Source organism: Archocentrus centrarchus, chromosome 19, assembly GCF_007364275.1.
Source record: "Archocentrus centrarchus isolate MPI-CPG fArcCen1 chromosome 19, fArcCen1, whole genome shotgun sequence".
NCBI classification, from domain to species: Eukaryota; Metazoa; Chordata; class Actinopteri; order Cichliformes; family Cichlidae; genus Archocentrus; species Archocentrus centrarchus.
The window spans coordinates 14,791,516-14,809,412 of NC_044364.1; the positions used below are offsets into that span (position 1 = coordinate 14,791,516).

Genomic DNA, 17,897 nt, shown 5'->3' on the forward strand with positions numbered 1-17,897 from the left:
CATCACAGCAAGACCCTTATGAGAAAATGACGGACCCCTTACAAAAGAAAACACCGTTGTGTCTTTTGTTCGGTACATACAGCATGAATCTGTGTTGTGTTTCTTTTTATTATCAAACCTATCCAAGAGAATTAGTTCTAATACTCTGGACAATGTGCTAGCCCAGCCAGCTGACCTGTATTTTTCTGCAGGAAGAGCTGTTTTCCATTAGTGCTGAATTGCCTGTGTTCTTGTTGGTAACTAATTTTGTTTGGATTTTGACTTTTGATCAAACAAAACAAGCAGCACTGACTAAATCTTGGGCACTCTTTTTTTCTTCCACTGACACAAAGCTAATAATTTGGTACAGCTCGTCTGACTCTGAAATCCACAAAGGGATTGAATGACTGAAGCAATTATTTCCTACACTGTAGAAAATCTAAAAACTTCTCAAGTCGGCAACTGAGTGCTTAGAGCATGTATAAACATTTTAAAACAAATGTTAAACCATACAAATGTAATACGAAAATTACAACCTGTCTCAGCTTACACATGAAAACTGAACTCTCCCATTTATATGAATGGGTGAGTGTGTCCAAACCTTTGACTGGTACTGTATACATATAAGAAAAAAGAGACAGAACAAATAACCCTGGCATAAAATACTTAATAATAAAGCTGAATTTCATTATAAACCACCTAAAATCATCCAACTCCACTGACAGATGAATTTGTATTTTGAATCTAAACTTTGAGGATTCAGTTATAGACAAAGCATGAGTTCAGAAGAGGGAGATTGAGAGAGGTGCCACCCTCTTACCGCAGTCGGGGTTGCCGTGGATTCTGGTGCCCATCATTTCTCCACCATGCTGGTCCACGCACCAGCACTCCCCTCGGCTCTGGTCACACTGCACTTTCCTGTAATAGCCGTCCTCATCACAGCTGGGAATGTACATCCCTGCAAAGATCCACACATACACGCACACAGCCATTTCTTGAATATTGATGCCCTGGACACACATAGCTGCCTGATACTGATGCTCGAAATGAGAATGCCAGCACGCCTTAGTGAACCTGTGATAAGACCATCAGTTAGGATAGAGAGGCAGCTTTTTGGCAGAGAATACCACAGAGGCAGTGAAAGCTTCCCCTGTTTGTTTTACACAAACACTCATATGCTCGGTGGATGCGATTTGGTGGTGTTGTGTGTTTCGTTATATTGCCGGAGTGGCATATGAAAATTTTGTGACAGCCTCGGTGACAGAGCTCCACTGTTTCAGCATCCCTCAGGACACTCTTGTCAAACTCGAAGCGAAGCTCTCTAACAAGCTCCAACCCTCCCCACCCCGATTCTGTGAAAAAGAAAAGAAAAAGAAAAATCACAAGAAGGGAGACGAGTGGGCTTCAGGGATGGAAGAACTGATATCTGGGTTTGGAGCTGAAGAAGGAAAAGCAGCTGTGTTATACAGTATCTTGAGCACACTGGGTAGATGCTGTGTCATGCCGTTTCTCGCCGGGCCAGACGGCCTTGCTCTGTGTTAGCCTCACTCTCTCCCAAAGCCAGTGCTGCCCCCTAATCCCCCCCAGCCTGATTAGGGCCTAATCCTAGCCGTGTGCTTGTGATCTCTTTAATGAGCCTTCCACAGCTTCTCGCCTGCTGCTCCCGGCGCTTTGTTACATAAGTTCACCAAGAGACTCAAAGCCAGTGCGAGGGCACACGCAGCTTGATGGTACAGTTCACGGTTGAGCTGTATGGTATGAAAGGATCTGAGTTGAGCGAGCAGCAAGATCCGGCCCAACATATGTTCCCAAGCAAGCGTAGCGCTTAAAAACTTTCAAATATATATTTAACAGCACAGTATTATAGTGTAAAATGTATTTACCCGGCTTCTTTTTGGCTGCCTCCTGCACTTGGATCCTCTCCAGCTCAGCAAGGCATGGCGGCTCTGTGAGAATCAAATGAGAAAAGTGATGACAGACAATACCTAAAAGTACTCCCCCTAAACTTTATCTCAATCAATGCGCTTCATAATTACACTTTTCCCCCGTATCGATTCGTTTAAGAAGTCTTACATTTCATTCCCTCGAGTGCGATCGATTGTCAAGAACTTGGCTGAAAGAACATATGGATGTAGCATGAGAGTGACAGGAAAACAAGCTGAACCTCAAGAACAGATAGACATTTTTTATTAACCCCCAAGGCAATAAACCTTTCTCTGTACTTCTGGATTTTCACAGAAATATTTCTTCATCTTCACAGACTTGCTCTTGTGTTTGCACAACACTAGGTGCGTTGTTAGAGCTTTTTAACTCAATTATCAGGTCACATTTCAAACCTCTCTACCTATCACTTTCTTTAAATGTACTGTGCTTTTAAAAAAAAAAAATAAATTACTTAAAGGGTAACGCATTGCATGCAGGTTAGGCACCTGATCAATGGGCCAATCAGCCTGCAAACGAGCTTAGTCCCAGAAATATGTGTTTGCTTAGTAAAGGTCAAATGGTGCACATGTGTGCAGATGAAATATGAGAGTAGGTTATGAGTGACATAGTATCCATAAAGATACTCAAGCGCCAAAAGAATTTCTGAGCACACCTCATCATTAATGAACATGGTCATTTTTAGATCTTTTGTCAAATGTCAGCATGCAATATTAGATATTAATTCAAATATGCAGCTTTAACTGTTTTCTCAGCCAAATGTATTTATCTAAATAATAACTCCAATCAAACCAGACCTTAAACTACATTTGAGGATTCAGGGCCTAAAGCACTACATGTGAGTATTTCATTAATTACTATTATATGAGCATGGATGCCAAAACTCTATTAGCCCAGTTTGACCTCAAGCTGGCCAGACAAGTAAAACTGCTGCATAATAACTTATACTAAAAAGTGCCATTTAAACAGATGGGTCTCATTTTTTTCCACATTCATCGAGTCTACTGTTATTACATGTTCATGATAGCTTGCAGATCAGAGTGTAAAGGCCCAAAACCAGTGCAGAGATTTTGTGACTAAACAGAAATAGTTCAAAAATACTTTTCTAGATCTAAATAATTATGTAATTATTTTCTATTGTAGTATAAACAGGACCATAGTTTACAAAATAAACTTCATGATGTATTCAGTAAGGCTTGAAATTAATTGATGGTTCACAGAACAAGGGAGTAATGGGTAATTTTCCCATAAACCCCACAGACAGTACAGTCAGGTTTCTTTTTACCACTACATGAGTCACCCCCTGCTGGCCAGGTTTAAGGCACTCTATGCCTGTCTTTTAAATACAGTCTGTACTTCATACTTGTGACCGGACTTTTTTTTTTCCTTATTTCAGTGGCAACTCCAGGAAACTAGCAGTAAGAGATACTGTCAACTAAAGATGGCTTTTGAGGCCAAACCAAGTGAGGAATACATTTTCTTTAACAAGGTAGAGAGACAAAACTCATTTGTGGGAGAGGTTTAGGGAGGCCACGAAGAAGGACTTTCAATTGGTCAAAGAATGCCACTCTGATAAAAAAAAAAAAAAGTCCCAAATTGCCCAATAGCGGATAAGCCAATTGTGCTGTGGAGTTTGTTAGATCTGTATACAGCTTAGTGAATAAATAGATGGAAAATTCAAAAAAAATTTACAAAACGATAAAGTGTTACAACAAGCGAAGTGTGTCTGTTTCTAGCTGAACAAAATGTTGGACATAAGTGTGGATGTGAGTGTGAATGATCATCTTTTTCTCTCTGCTTGCACTGTGATGGACTAGAAACCTGTGCACGGTGTACACCACCTCTCACCCGAAGTCATGGATTGATGGATGATACACGTACTTCACCACTGTCCAATGTGAGGCCACATTTCAATGTGTAGACACCCTTGACTTATCATGTCATGTTCTTTTTGTTTTAACAGGTTTTTTTTTTTGTGTATCACTCTTCATAACATTCATAAGCCGTCTTCAGTGCATACCCAATATTTCCTTTTGATTAACCCAGCTTTTATTTCACCTGTTTAGAGCTTTGACTCAAAATAGACTCTGCTCTCTGTGCCACTTCTTCAGGGAAAATCAATTCACTCACTTTCTCTCCAGAAGCAGAGGCACCACTCTGCTGTGGAGACCTTCCCATCCTTGTAGCTGTCACAGGAGTTGAAGAAAGGTCGGATGCAGACCTCATACTTGTCCAGGTTAATAGCAGCCAGCTCAGCGTGGTCAAGATACAGGTCACTGTTGGTGTCCAGCTTCGAGAACATCCAGCCGATGGAGTCCTTGCAGCTGGCTACCAGGCTCTTGTCCAGTGCTGTTGGTTATTACAGCATCTTACATTAATTTCTTCCTGTTTGTACAATTGAGTTGTAAGTTTGGAGGATGCAGAGAACAAAGCTGTTTTGTGAGTTTCTAACCTGAAGCGGTGCCTGCTCCGGGCTTGCCAGAGTTATTCTGCTTCGCGTTTCCATGAAGGAGTTGGAACCAGTCTCTCAGGCGATCACCCAGGTCTGCCAGGTCCTGGCCAGTGCAGCTCTCTGAAGGAGAAAAAAAGGAAATTCCTCCATTCAATATCCTGGCAGACACTTGACAGCAACCTGACTCACTTTCCCTAAAGGCAAGCACAGACTCGGTGCTGTTTTATAATGCTCTTACTGATATACAGTGAGCAGAATGAAGGGCACAGATTTCCCTCAGAGTAAAGTGGTTGTTGAGCTGTACAGCTGGGTTTTCACACTGTGATTTATTTAAGTGCATCATGTGCTAATCAAAGAAAACATTATTCCGCAATTAACTCTGTGGCAGCAAATTGCTGCTATCCAACAGAAATCTGCTCTCAATCGCTAAATACTTATTCAAGACTACAGATGAAAAACAGGAGTAGCATTTCATTCGTTTGATCAATTGGCATTTTCACATGCCCAAGAACCTAGCCAATCAATACTGTTTGGCTGCAATCATAGATAGTGTACACTCTAAATAATTAATTAGTACATGATTGAAAGAGCAGTATAACCACAGGAGGGATTTTGGCTAACAGTAATCGCTGAAACTGGTGAGTATTGATGTCAGATATGGAACAAGCATCGGGCTGATCCGTTTTATGAGGCTTGTGCTGAAAAAAAGAATGTATGTGTGGCCAACAGCGCATCATAACTTTCCTTTTTTTGAACATTTGACTCACGAAGAGTGACAGCGATGATGCTGACTCCCAAATTAACAAATACGAAGGAGGTGAAGAAAAGGCACTTGCCGCGTTTCGTGTCGGCATTTGTGACGGTACCGGGGGCTGTGGAGCAGGGGCAAAATCCAGTGCACATGACGTTCAGGTCTTTGCCCGTGAGGCAAGCTTGCTGCTCCAGCTTACACTGTAAGAAGAGAAACAGACAGACAGAGAGACAGAAAGAGAGAGGAGGATGCAGTTAAAATATTTATGGGGGTGACCGCAGGAAGAGAGATTGCTCATTCAGATGAGACACTGCACTTAGAGAAACGCAGCAAAAATGAGCTGTCATTTTTTTTTTTTTTTTTTTTTTGCTGTCTTCTCATGCAAGGTCAAAATTAAAAACTATACATAAATCAATAAAGTGCCCTGGCACTGGCCAGTATACAGTGATGCACTCAAAACAACGTCAGTCATTAATCACTTGGCCACATTGTGCCTTTGCACTCGTCCTCCTGCTAACAGTGATGAATTGTGCGGCCCCGCTGCACCCACGTATATGTCAGGGCAGCAGGAAACAGCACTTGACTGGTCTCTTCTCATTATTTAAAACGATGACACGGCCACTTTCCATTTCTTTTCAGGGTTATTATGGTGCCAGTTTTTAGTAATAAAGTAAAAAATAAATAAGGCAATTATGTTGAGTGGGTGCTTTAAAAGAGAGAAACTAGACCAAAGCATTTTCTTTTACCTCTGAAGCATAGTTGTGTCCATCAGAGCCGCACACAGGTGAGGAAGCAGCCACAGGACAAGGCTTGCAGCTGCCTTCATGAACCTCCGTCTGCCCTGACTGTTTGACTCTGAAAACCAGAGAGGAAAAAGAAAAGTTAAAAAATATAGATATTGGACATTTCCAGTCATTCTTTTTTTTTTTTCCTGATTCCTGACTCCAAGAACACAAGTTGAATCGAGCAGTGCTCTTATAAAATCTTACAGGTACAGCTAGAGCTGATGCCATTAGTTTTGCAGCTATTCAGTCCTAAATCAGTCATAAATTACCACCAAAGAACAGCAATGTGGTCTTGATGGGAGGCCTGAATGTCTTTTTTGATTTTTATGACCGATAGTGATATTTGGGGATTCAAAAATCCAATAATTTGATATATCAGCTGATACTTTTCTTTCAGACATAAACAAATTTCTTTTTAAGTCTAGTTATTTATTTACTCATTTATGCTCTGCCTGACTCTGCTCAGATCTGCCGGTTGTTGTGTTTGTGGTATTACAAACAGGTGTTGCCAACAAGCGTGCCCTCTGGTGGGCAAACTATGCAATGTCAACACTCATAACAAGGTTGAAGGGTGTTTCTCCTTTTCATTTATTGATTGTTATGAATGCAGATACCAAGAGATTTGTAATTAAATTTCTATCTGATCAATGTGCTTGATGAAAATTGAAAACGATTACGTTACGAATAGTGCATTCCTTTTGCACAGCTTATTTCTCTCAAGTATGAATATATTTAAACTGCTTTGGACAACAGAGGCTTCAAAATATATGAAATGTAATGCAACAGCAACTGCTGGTGAATGCAGTATGTGTAATTTCTCACAGCTGTGAGTAACACCAACTCCATTCCATAAAGCTCAGGGGCAAATATCTAGGATCCTTGTTAAAAAAAAATGAAATTTTCTCCATAGCTACATGTCATAAGTCTTAGCGAGTGAGTGAATATGTTTTCTAGTTTAGATGAATCGACCCTATAATATTTACCAGATTGTCCAGGTCAAACACATAGCTACAAATCTTCTGTAACAAGCTCTTTTCATTACAACTCTGTCTCATTTAATACATCCTACAAAGTACAAAACACCACAAGGCGTTTTTGATTATAACCGCCAGAAAGTCATAATGTGCCTGTTAATATTTGGATGCGCCGCTCATAAAGTCCCCATCGGTTGCTTTGCCCTCGCACATCGATTGACTTCATGTTCAGTGAGCACAAGCATCAGGCTTCGCTGTACGACTTCTGCGGCTGCTACTTAACGATGCTAGGATGGTTTAGTGTGGTTGCGTTCCTGCTTATTACCCATTATTCGACACAGTCTCTCTCATCTCTGGAGTGACTCTGTAAATGAAGCACTTTATTGAAAAAGATAAATGCCTGTCGCTGCAGATAGACTTTGCAGGTAGTAATAATTCACTCCATTAATTCTTTTCAGCCTGCAACCCTGCTCATTTGTTTTTCAGAGAAGGTAGTATGAATGGGTGAGAGAACAGATGGGTTTTTTTGTGCAGAGGGCAACATTTGAAATCAGAACATAAACCCTACTGTTACATGATTATATTGGCAAAATGTCCCTACCAATATAAAGCGATTATTGAATTGCCCCTCGGAATTGTTTTGATCAAAAAATGACCGCTATTGTCTGTCAGAGTGTAGCCAAAGTGTTTGGTACAGAAAAAACAATTAAAAGGCTCTTATACTGATTCGGTAAAGGACAATACGGGTCCATTTAAAGGATCAGCTCTTGCCCATTTTTCTTTAATATATCTACTAGTATCTACTAGTAGCTCCTTTTGCTTCATATTCTGCTGTTATCACTATGACAACTTTAGTAAAGTAACTGTACAAGATATAATTGTCCATAAAGCTGTTTGAGACATAAAAACACTATTGCTAAGTGACAAACAATACAATGGATGTTTGTTTCCATTTATAAGTAGTAACTCATATATTGTTTTCTACATATCAGTGCTGAAATGAGAAAGGAACACAATTTTTAAAAGTAACTTCAACTGGACTTGAAAAATCTTACAAACACCAGCAACACGTGAGTCTCCGCTGAAAACTTTCCTGTTCTTATTCATCTCTTCTCCCACTCACCAGCTGCTCAGGTTTTAGTCATTTCTACCAAGAAAATGTTGACGTTATAAGCATTAAAACACCTTCTCGCTCAACTTTAAACACTTCCCAGACTTTCTCTCACACTCTCTAGCGCATATCTTCCACCTCAAATCCTGAGTAATTTCTAATTAGAGCTTGCTCAGCAGGAGTGTTTCAGCTGCACTCATGGCACTCCGTAGCCCTCTTAGATTAGTCAGTCAATCAATTAGTCAATAATTCAGGCTTTATTTACATAGCCCTTTTCAAACAAATGAAATGAAGATGAAAGTGCTTTGCAAACTAACAGAATTTAATCAAACAACAATCAAAGAAAGTTAAAGGAAAAAAAAACAGCAATAAAACAGAAATATCGGTAGGCAACCTCTCTATATAACCATAAAATCTGAAACTGAGTACAAGCATTTTTATTCATTAGCTCTGCAACTGGTCATTTTAGTGCTTCTAACTGTTGATACCAACATGACAGAGATGCCTGTGTTATCCACATAGAAATCTAGTCATCTATTGCACATTTTCAGAACACAAAGCATTTAAGCTCTGCGGCTCCTCCTACCTGTGCTCCAGTTTTTTGCGATTGACACACATGGCCCTCTGGTAGCCCTGAGCGATGCACACCTTATGGCGGCTGCACTTCACATTCTGGCACGGATCCTTGGTGGTGTCCAGAGCTGCAAACGCAAAAAAAACCAAAACAAAAAAAACACGAACAGTGAAAAATCCAATGGTGTCGTTCACACCTAAGGTGTCGCAGTTTAATTCTCTATTTTTGTCACCTACAGCAGACAAATGGAGAGCTTCCGGCTGTTTTTGTTTCTTTTGACAAGGAGCATGCCTTCAATATATTTCTACCAAGCATGCCCTGCAAAAAGAGAAAGCTGCTATTTTCTGTGCTCTTTAATCAAGTTCTCTGCTCTCACACCATCCCTTCTCAGAATCTCTCTTTTACACAGGTGTATACAATAAAAATTATGAAATGTGTACTTAAAAATATCCTACAAGTGTGAACAAATGAGTCCATTGATTATTTAGTCAGAACTGCTGGACGCCTAACTGTCATTAGGCAGCCTATCATCAACAGTACTGCCTGCAGCCTCCAACTGCAGGCTGTCTGTGATTGCAAGAAAACCTGACAGCACTGATTGAGCATCTCTTTCTCTCAGCTTGTCACATCTCACTTCCCCCATGTCAACCTATCACAGTCTCTCCCCAGCTTGCCTTTTTTCTCTCACACAGAAGCACACACTCCATCTTTGTCTTCCACGTTCCCATTCTTTCTATCCTCTTTCCCCTCTGCTTGCTGTCTCCCTCAATGTTTCCTTCTATCTTCAGGGAGTTGAATTGTTCAATGCCAGCCTCCTTCCCTCTAATAGACTGAGATGGAAATAGAACTGTGTCCTCCACCTTTCGCAGCCAATGGTCAATGCCACTGGAAAGTGGATGTCACACCGTCCCAGTCCATTTACCGCCTTGCCGGAGAGAGCTCGGAAAACTTAAAGGCACGGATAAATTTGAGAGTGAGTGGCAAGCGGCAGTCGCTAGGAGAAATTTAAGCTGTGAAATCCTGAGTCAGCTTTGAGCAGCTGCTTTGTAGTCAACACGGTCAACAGACAAGGTGGCTGCCAGCCAGATCCCTGCAAATCCCACGACTAGGTAATACTTAGATGCTACAGAAGGGAAGTATGAAGGAACAGTGTACTTTTATAGAATCAGTGGATGAAAAGACAGCTCTGAGGGAATCCAGAAATACCGTGTGCCTGTGGTGTTTTTGTACTATAAGACCATGCAGGAGACCAAGCTGGTGACAACACTTCATAAAGAACCAGAGTCTGGCAGCACTTTTGTGCTAGCTTGTGCTCCACAGGCTTTTCTTCCACAATGCACAGTCTATTATAGGGAAAACGTGGTTGGTCCTGTTGGCTTATTTTTTGTTCTCTATCAGGACATTTGAGATACATTCATGTGAAAAAGAAACTTTTCACAGGACTCTATGCAGTGTGAAAAACTAAGTATACCCCATGATTCAATAGCTTGCAGAAGCACCTTTAGCAGCAATATCTTGAGGTAAGACTTTATCAGTCTTTCACATCATTGTGGAGAAATTTTGGCCCATTCTTCTTTATTATGTTGCATCTGTGGGTTGGACTTTGACTGGAATTTTGCAACACCTTCTTTTCTTTAGATTTGCTGCTGTGCTTGGGATCGTGATCCTGCTGAACGATGTGTGCCAAGCTTGAGCTGTTGGACAGACGGCCTCACCTTTGATTCTAGAATACTTTGGTATACAGAAGAGTCTGTGATCAACTCAGTGGCTCCAAATATCAGAAAAATTACAGTCCAGTCATAAGATTTGGGAGGTAAAGTGAAGCTTTTGTATTGGCTTGTGTTTGGTGGGATGGGTTTGTTTGAACCCTGCGAGATATAACCCAGATCAATAGTATGTTAAAAAAAACACACACACACACATTGATTGATTGATTTTAGGACCTGGGGGAATGTTCCCCTATTAAATTAAATTAGAGATCTGAAAACCTTATTTTTTGTGTTTAGTTCTAGTTAGCTACAACATTTGATTATTTTTTAGTGTGGTTAGATGAAGACATTTGTAAATTATCATTTTTTTACTCACTGCAATGCTTAAAAGAGAGGGGGTTAAAAAATTATAGTGTTGAGTTCTTCCTAGCTGCATGAAGTCAAAAAGAGAAGAAATTAGTACAAGTGGGACAGGACTGGTATTATTTTTGCTGTTTATCTTAATTGAATTACAAACCAATTTGTCCATATTGTACTTCTGCTGGGTGGAAATTCATGACATAGCATTTAGGCTCAGCAGAGAAGCCTAAAGACAGACAGCTAGACTCTGGCAGCAGCGAAAGCTCATAAACTTTCTGTGATTCCATATAGCACTTTTTGTGACCACTTGACTTTTATTCGCTTCATCTGATCCAACAGGTACTCTGTTATGTCATGATTTAACCCCAGCGGCTGAATAATAGACAGACTCTCCTGCTGATAGTACATTTGTCTCCAACCTCTCTTTTGATTTAAGACATAAAACCTCAATGAAAATCCCCCCAATCTGTCACCCTATATATCATTTTGACTATTTCTTGACAATAATATAAGAAAAAAGCAAAGCTATCTAATATCTTCAGCATGACTCGATGTGTCACATCGGCTCTCTTTAGTACAAGTCATCATTCAGGTTTTCCCCAGGCTTTGTCTGGTTTGTCTTACACTGTCTGACACTGTATATTTTCTTACTATCAGAACATGAGCTTTAATGTTTTATTTGGTCAACACAGGTTCCAGTTATGGGCAGTAAACTTTCATGGAAGGAGGAAACAGTTTTGTGGTTTATTTCACCAGTATAATGTACCATAAACTGCTTCCACTGCCACGTGTTGATTTTTTTTTTCAGCCACTGAGTATTCACTGTACCTGTAGTCCAGAATCCACAGCTATGGGGTGTGCCATGCCCTGCACCAGCTAAATGTATGGTATGAACTAAAAAAACACTAGAAAGCACTCAGAGAGCAAATCTCCAGTGTTGCAACAGAAATCAAGACTGATCAGACCAGTTCACATTTTTCCAGTCTTCTAATGTCAAATTTTGGTGACACCGTGCAAATTGTAGTCTCAGTTTCCAGTTCTTAGCTTACAGGAGTGGCACCTGGTGTGGTCTTCTGGTGTAGCCCATCTGCTTCGAGGTTCGATGTGCTGTGTATTCAGAGATGCCCTTCAGTACACCTTGGTTGTACCCAGTGGCTATTTGAATTACTGCTGCCTTCCTGTCTGCTCAAAGTAGGTTTGCCATTCTCGTCTGACCTCTGCTTTGAACAAAGCATTTCGTCCAAAGAACTGCAGATCCCTGGATATTTTCTCTTTTTCTGATCAGAGATGGTTGTGTAGGAAAATCCCAGTAGATTAGCTGTTTCTGAAAAACCAGCCCAACTGGCACCAACAACCATGTCATGTTCCAAGTCACTTAAATCACCATTCTTCCCCATTCTGATGCTCAGTTCAAACTTCAGAACCTTGCCTTAGTCATTTCTACATGCCTAAATGCACTGAGTTACTGTCGTGTAACTGGATTATTAGATATTTGTGTTAACAAGTAGTTGAACAGGTGTATACAAAGTATATAAATATTTAATTTTCTTCTGGCCTTTAATGCTAATTTAGCCATTTAGATTGTTCTGGTGCAAGTTATCCAGTTCTGAAGACATGTTTGCTTTCTTTCATAATGTAAATCAATGGCACTCGCTACAGTGGTCCCCATGGTCACTTTAAACACCACATACATTTGAAAAACTCAACACCTATGGCTCTTTTTGTACAAATCATAACCAGAGAAATGAAAAAAAAAATATTCACAAGCCTTCTTATGACCAGTTTCATACACAATCTATTTTCTTTATACTTTTTAAAAACAGAAATGGTTTGGGGACCCCAGTCAAAAGCACCCAATTCCACCTATGCAGTTTTAATAAACTGAACTATTTCTTTATTTAATCTTTACCATGGGTCCTAAATTAAAGTATCATACAGTATCAAGGGGGTAGGGGTACTCTGTCAGTCATTTAAAAGGAGAAAGACTCATCACCTCAATGGGGAACTTCCCAGACTAGAAGTTATGATAACATTGGACACCTTGCTGGATCTGCATCATCAGCATGCCTGAGAAAAGCATGAGGCAAATGGTGTGCTATAACTGACTGTAGTGTGTTTAGCTTTAGTTGTTTTCAGTTGTTTCTGATACCTGTACATCCATAGCGAGAGCTCGGTTCACATTGCCAGTAAAAAGTCAGGTTTGTTCTTGGTGGGTTTTGGTCTCTGCCAGGTCTGTCCTTTGTCCATATTTATGGCCAGAATTTCTAGGCACAGCCAGTGGGCGGTGGGTCGAGGGTTCAGTGCTCTCAGGATCTTGTCTCTGTTTTTTGCCGATGATGTGGTTCTATTGGCTTCATCAAGTCCCGACCTCCAGCCTGCACTGGGGTTATTTGCAGTCAAGTATGAAGCAGCTGGGATGAGAATTAGCACCTGAGAGTCTGAGGTCATGGTTCTTTGCCGGAAAAGAGTGGAGTATCCACTCTGAGTTAGGAATGAGTTGCTGCTCCAAGTGAAGGAGTTTAAGAATCTTGAAGTTTGTTCACAAGAGAGAAAAGAGTGGAGCGGGAGATTGCCAGACAGATTGATTGTGGTGAAGAGAGAGCTATGCATGAAAGTGAATCTGTTGATTTACTGGCTGATCCACGTTCCTACCCTCACCTATGGTAGTGACTGAAAGAACAAGATCACAGATGCAAGCTGCAGAAATGCGTTTCCTCTGAAGGGAGTCTGTGCTCAGTGCTTGGTCATTTATGAGGGGCTCAGGGTAGAGCTGCTATTCCTCCACATCAAATGGAGCCAGTTGAGGTGATTTGGGTGAACAGTGGAGGCCCTGGGGCAGACCCAGGACACGGTAGAGCGATTACATCTATGGGCTGTCTGGTTGTGAGGTTATTTTAATTATTTTATATTGGGGTCTAAATAACTCTGATTTGTTTCATCATATAAATACAACACAAATAATGTTTACATTATTAATTTTAATATTAATAATACTTTGAGAAGAAATAAGGTATTGTTATTATTATAATTTTGCTATTATATTGGCTTCTTGCAGTAAATTAATCATAGAGCACCCGGGTTGGTAGTCCATGCATGCTAAATATGTTGGTAGGATGAGGGTTAATTGCACATCCAGTATACACAGAGCAACACAGAGCAGCATCCAGGGTTATATATTTACTTGTCAAGCTTCCATAGTTTTGGTTTCAACCAACTTGTGAGAGAAACAGCTAGATTTTTAGGTCTGGCCACCTGAAGTGCCCCTATATTTACCAACTAATTGCCAAATTTGTTTGCCTCCCATTTGGTGGTTAAAAAAAAAAGTAGTGTAATGAGGGCTTACAAAGAGCTTTTTTCTGAGAACAACTGGCCGTTGTGGCTTCTGGTAAACAGCGAAAGTAACAGGAAAGCAACACAACAGAGCTGCAGGCTAAAACACAACATAAAGGTCTGATAGATGCTAAAAAGCCCCACATACTGATGGAATAGGTGTAAATTTACCATGACTGCCAGATTAGACAAAATCGTTGTTGCTATATAAATGTTGACTCTAGCAGCTTTAAGGTAGGTGATGAAGGTGCCAGAAAATGAATGAATTTTGTCAATGATTTGAACAATGATATAAATTAATCTACAACCTAAAATTTCGCAATTAGCATACATCTAGCTATGTAAATCTGCCTCAAAGCAGAAGCTTAAAATCAAACATATCTATCATACTGTACAGTACTCATATACAACTACTACACGCTAAAATGACATTTAAACACAAGATTTAATTTGCACTGGAGATCAAGTATGTTTTCCAGCTCGCCTAGTTTTGTTTAGAACATGCGGCATTGAGAATTCAGTGCAAGGCCAGGATGTGAAAGAGCCTTTATGGGTTTTAAATCCTCCTGTAATCATGTCAACAAAAGCGATACGACTGCACCGAGCCCGCATGCAATCTATTGGAGATTATTATTATTACACTGCAATCAAAACCATTCCAGCTGCTTTCTTATCCACGATCTGCTTTCCCGCTGTTGTCTGTGCTTGCATCTGAATTCTACACCAAGTATGGCGCCTTGCAGTTGGACAGGATCATCAATCAAAAACTGTCATCATCCATTACTTTTACATTTAATAAAGTACCTTAGTGGTTCTGGGAGGGGAAAAAAATCTGCAGAGAGTCAGTTTACTGGTCTACCAAGGAATAGCTGGACATTTAAGATATGAAATAGTAAATCATAAGAGAGACAGGCCCATTTCAGTGGATTTGCATTTTATCTCATTTTAGAAGACTCTTTTATGCTCCGAGTTTTAATTGGCTGTTGCCAAGTTGAAGCAATTTGCAGCTGTTATTCAACTCCAATTATTTTCTCGTGATTATCAGAGGATGCAAACCACAAGCTCACCTCTCTTTTCTTTTATAACACGTTATGCCTAAACAATTTCTTGAGGTTGTACAAGTTGACGTGTAATCACAGTCACTTAAAAAAAAAATCTAATTAGTAAAATGCTTCTGTAAAGGCATAAAAGCAGTCTAATTGTTTAGCATAAATAAAGATTGAAAACGAGGCTCGTCTGTTAAATCACAGTCAGAGAGTGGGCAGCTTATTGTTTTGAAATTGCCCTTAAACAAAGAGCAGTCTGTGGAGCTGAGCTGATGTCTCAATTGGCTCACTTAAAAAGGCACCAGAGGTATCTAAAGTCGCCTGTTAGGTCTTTTGTTCTACCCAGGGCTTGCAGGTACACCTTGCTGGAGTTCTCTGCTGTCTTGTTGAATTTGCGATGAAGAGGGCTCTGATCAATTAGGTCTGCAGAATTAGTCCCGAAGGGAATGGTGATGCGGATGAAATCAATGGTATTCAAATAGAAGTCGCCCACACTACAGCAAGTGAGGCATTTTCTTGAGATTACATTAGTTATTCCCCTTGTTGTAGGCTAAGAACAGATGACTGGGAAAACATCTCCAGCTGCTTCTTCTCACATCTTCTTCCTTAGAGGCAGTGTGGGTGTGACATTACAATGCAACCTCCCACACTCACCTTGCATCTAGAACACATTGTTAGGAGCTGCTAATTGGCCACCAAATGTATAAATAGAACATATATAGCCTGACCTGTGAAATGATCCATACCACATTTTATTACCCTGACTTTCTTAAAAGGTTAACCTGTCACTACATGCTGAGAGTGACTTCTTTGTTGAAACAAGCACTTGAGGTTAATGTGCTATGAGTTAGCCTTAAAATCCAGGCAGATGCAACCTGACATACCAGAGGTCAACTTTGATAATGAACAATTGTTGGACAATCCTAAATTAAAAAACCTATTTGTTTCAAGAAATGACCTATTTGCTGAGCAATACTTTAATTTTATTCCAAATGATGACTTATTTATATGACTTATTATATTTGGTACAACAAAATTTTATAATACAGTATTTATGTTATTTATTGGTTAAAAATGAATCTCTTCCGGCCCTTTTTTTAGACCACACCAGAGAAATAAGATTGGTGATACTGAGGTTTTGAAACACTTGGATGAATCTACTTTTTTATGGTTCAATCACAATAGACTGACAATAGAAAAAAAAACATTGCAACTAGAAAAAGAAAAAAAAAAACAGTTATTGTCTGGTTCCCAAATTAAAAGTTTTTTGCACTCAGCAACTGATTGCAAGTAGTTGTAGTGACCAGTTTTGATTGCAAGGCAATTGTATAGGTTGCTTGGTAGGATGCAAATTTTCTCTAAACAATAGCAGTCCAACTCAGACAACTCAATTTCAGACAGATTGGTGAAGGTTTTCTAACATGCTGCAATCAATCTGAGTCGGTCTGCACCAATGAGAGTCTTGTCTGCAATGCGTTTCTTTGCAACAGGGAACTTGACTGAACTGCTTGCCAACTGGTTACCAAATGGTGGTATTCTGGTTGCATCCCTATGTAAAAGCAAGGTTGCTAAGTCATTTTCCATCATCTACATCACTATTTGTGGAGGAAATATAACTTAATGTAAGTTTCTGTTTAATGTGAGTCTGTTTAATGTGAATTTCTCCAGATGACAACAGATTTGTAATTTTCGCAGATTTATCACAGTTGATTGCCATATTAGCACTGTCATGGACCAAGCAGCAAAGTACATATAGGCACAGGTATAATGTCCAAACTGTGGGTTTTATTGTACCCAAAAAAGGACAAAAAATTATATAAACAAATAAAAACTCATGAAAATAAGCTATTTTAAGAAATAAGTGGTCCTATACAATAGCTCAACTAAACAAAACTTTATACAAAACATATACTTAACAAAATAACAGAACCCAACCAAGTGGCCTGCCCAAATGAGACACAGCCTGTATAGTAACTGAGTAAACCATTTTAAATGCTACAGGGGAAGCCAGAAAGACGATAACTATATTTAAAACACAAAAAAGAACCCATTCCCCCCATGTGTTCACAACAGATGGTTAAGTCCATTTGACTGCCCTCTGCACTTAAATCAGCTCCACCTTCAGCCTCCTGTTTTGCTCAAACCAGGAAGAACTGGAGCGGGTCTCCAACCACTGTTTTCTCTGATGTGACTGTAGCATTAATGGTTTGGGTAACACAATCTTAAGAAATGTCAAAGATGATCAAATCTTTCCAGAGGTATACACTCTACAAAAAGGTTTTAACTGAAATGCTACACAACTGAACTTAATGTTCAGAGTCCCTATTCCTCCTCCACAGCTGAAATTCTTTTCTCAGCTAGGAACAGACCCCATGGAGGAAAATGGAGCCTGGTGGGAGTTCTGAGTTGAGCCCTCAGCAACAAAAGCAATTACAGCAGGCTTTTCAAACTAATGGATCTGACTGAAGGTTCACTTTCTCCTTTCCTGAATCACAACTGCGTTCTCACCCTTCACAATCTCTGACACCTCAGACCAGCGCTCACGATGAGCTGGATGACCTCAGACAACTGCTGCAGTTACAATAAGTCAGCGCTTTGATAACGCGTGCTGCGCCACTTCATTGTCTAAAGCAGACGCACAAAGGCAAAGAGCACTTAGCTTTTCATTATTTTAATATGAAGTATCGAGCTGTGGAAATCATTCTCTGAATACTGTACTGCACTGTACACTTAAGCTGGAATAGACAATAGGCTTCAAATGAAACCACTCATCAATCCTCAGCTCTTCAAAGGCAATCATTTTCAATCAGATAAAATCAGTTTTTAATGACTTACTTTCATCAGAACCGGTGTTCTCTTCAGTGTTTTTAATGTAGTCATCCTGG

At 40.0% G+C, this 17,897-nt stretch overlaps 1 protein-coding gene across 1 annotated transcript in view; it reads right to left on the reverse strand.

Moving 5' to 3' along the window:
- Positions 1 to 17,897, reverse strand: part of LOC115798741 (testican-2) — a 41,173-nt gene that overhangs the window by 2,470 nt on the left and 20,806 nt on the right. The window contains exons 3-10 of the mRNA XM_030755695.1: positions 17,848 to 17,893; positions 8,580 to 8,694; positions 5,870 to 5,978; positions 5,209 to 5,323; positions 4,373 to 4,492; positions 4,051 to 4,269; positions 1,863 to 1,925; positions 800 to 937 (exon numbers count right to left, since the gene is read on the reverse strand). Of these exons, the coding sequence (XP_030611555.1) occupies positions 800 to 937; positions 1,863 to 1,925; positions 4,051 to 4,269; positions 4,373 to 4,492; positions 5,209 to 5,323; positions 5,870 to 5,978; positions 8,580 to 8,694; positions 17,848 to 17,893 (925 nt within the window). The remainder of the gene's footprint in view (positions 1 to 799; positions 938 to 1,862; positions 1,926 to 4,050; positions 4,270 to 4,372; positions 4,493 to 5,208; positions 5,324 to 5,869; positions 5,979 to 8,579; positions 8,695 to 17,847; positions 17,894 to 17,897) is intronic.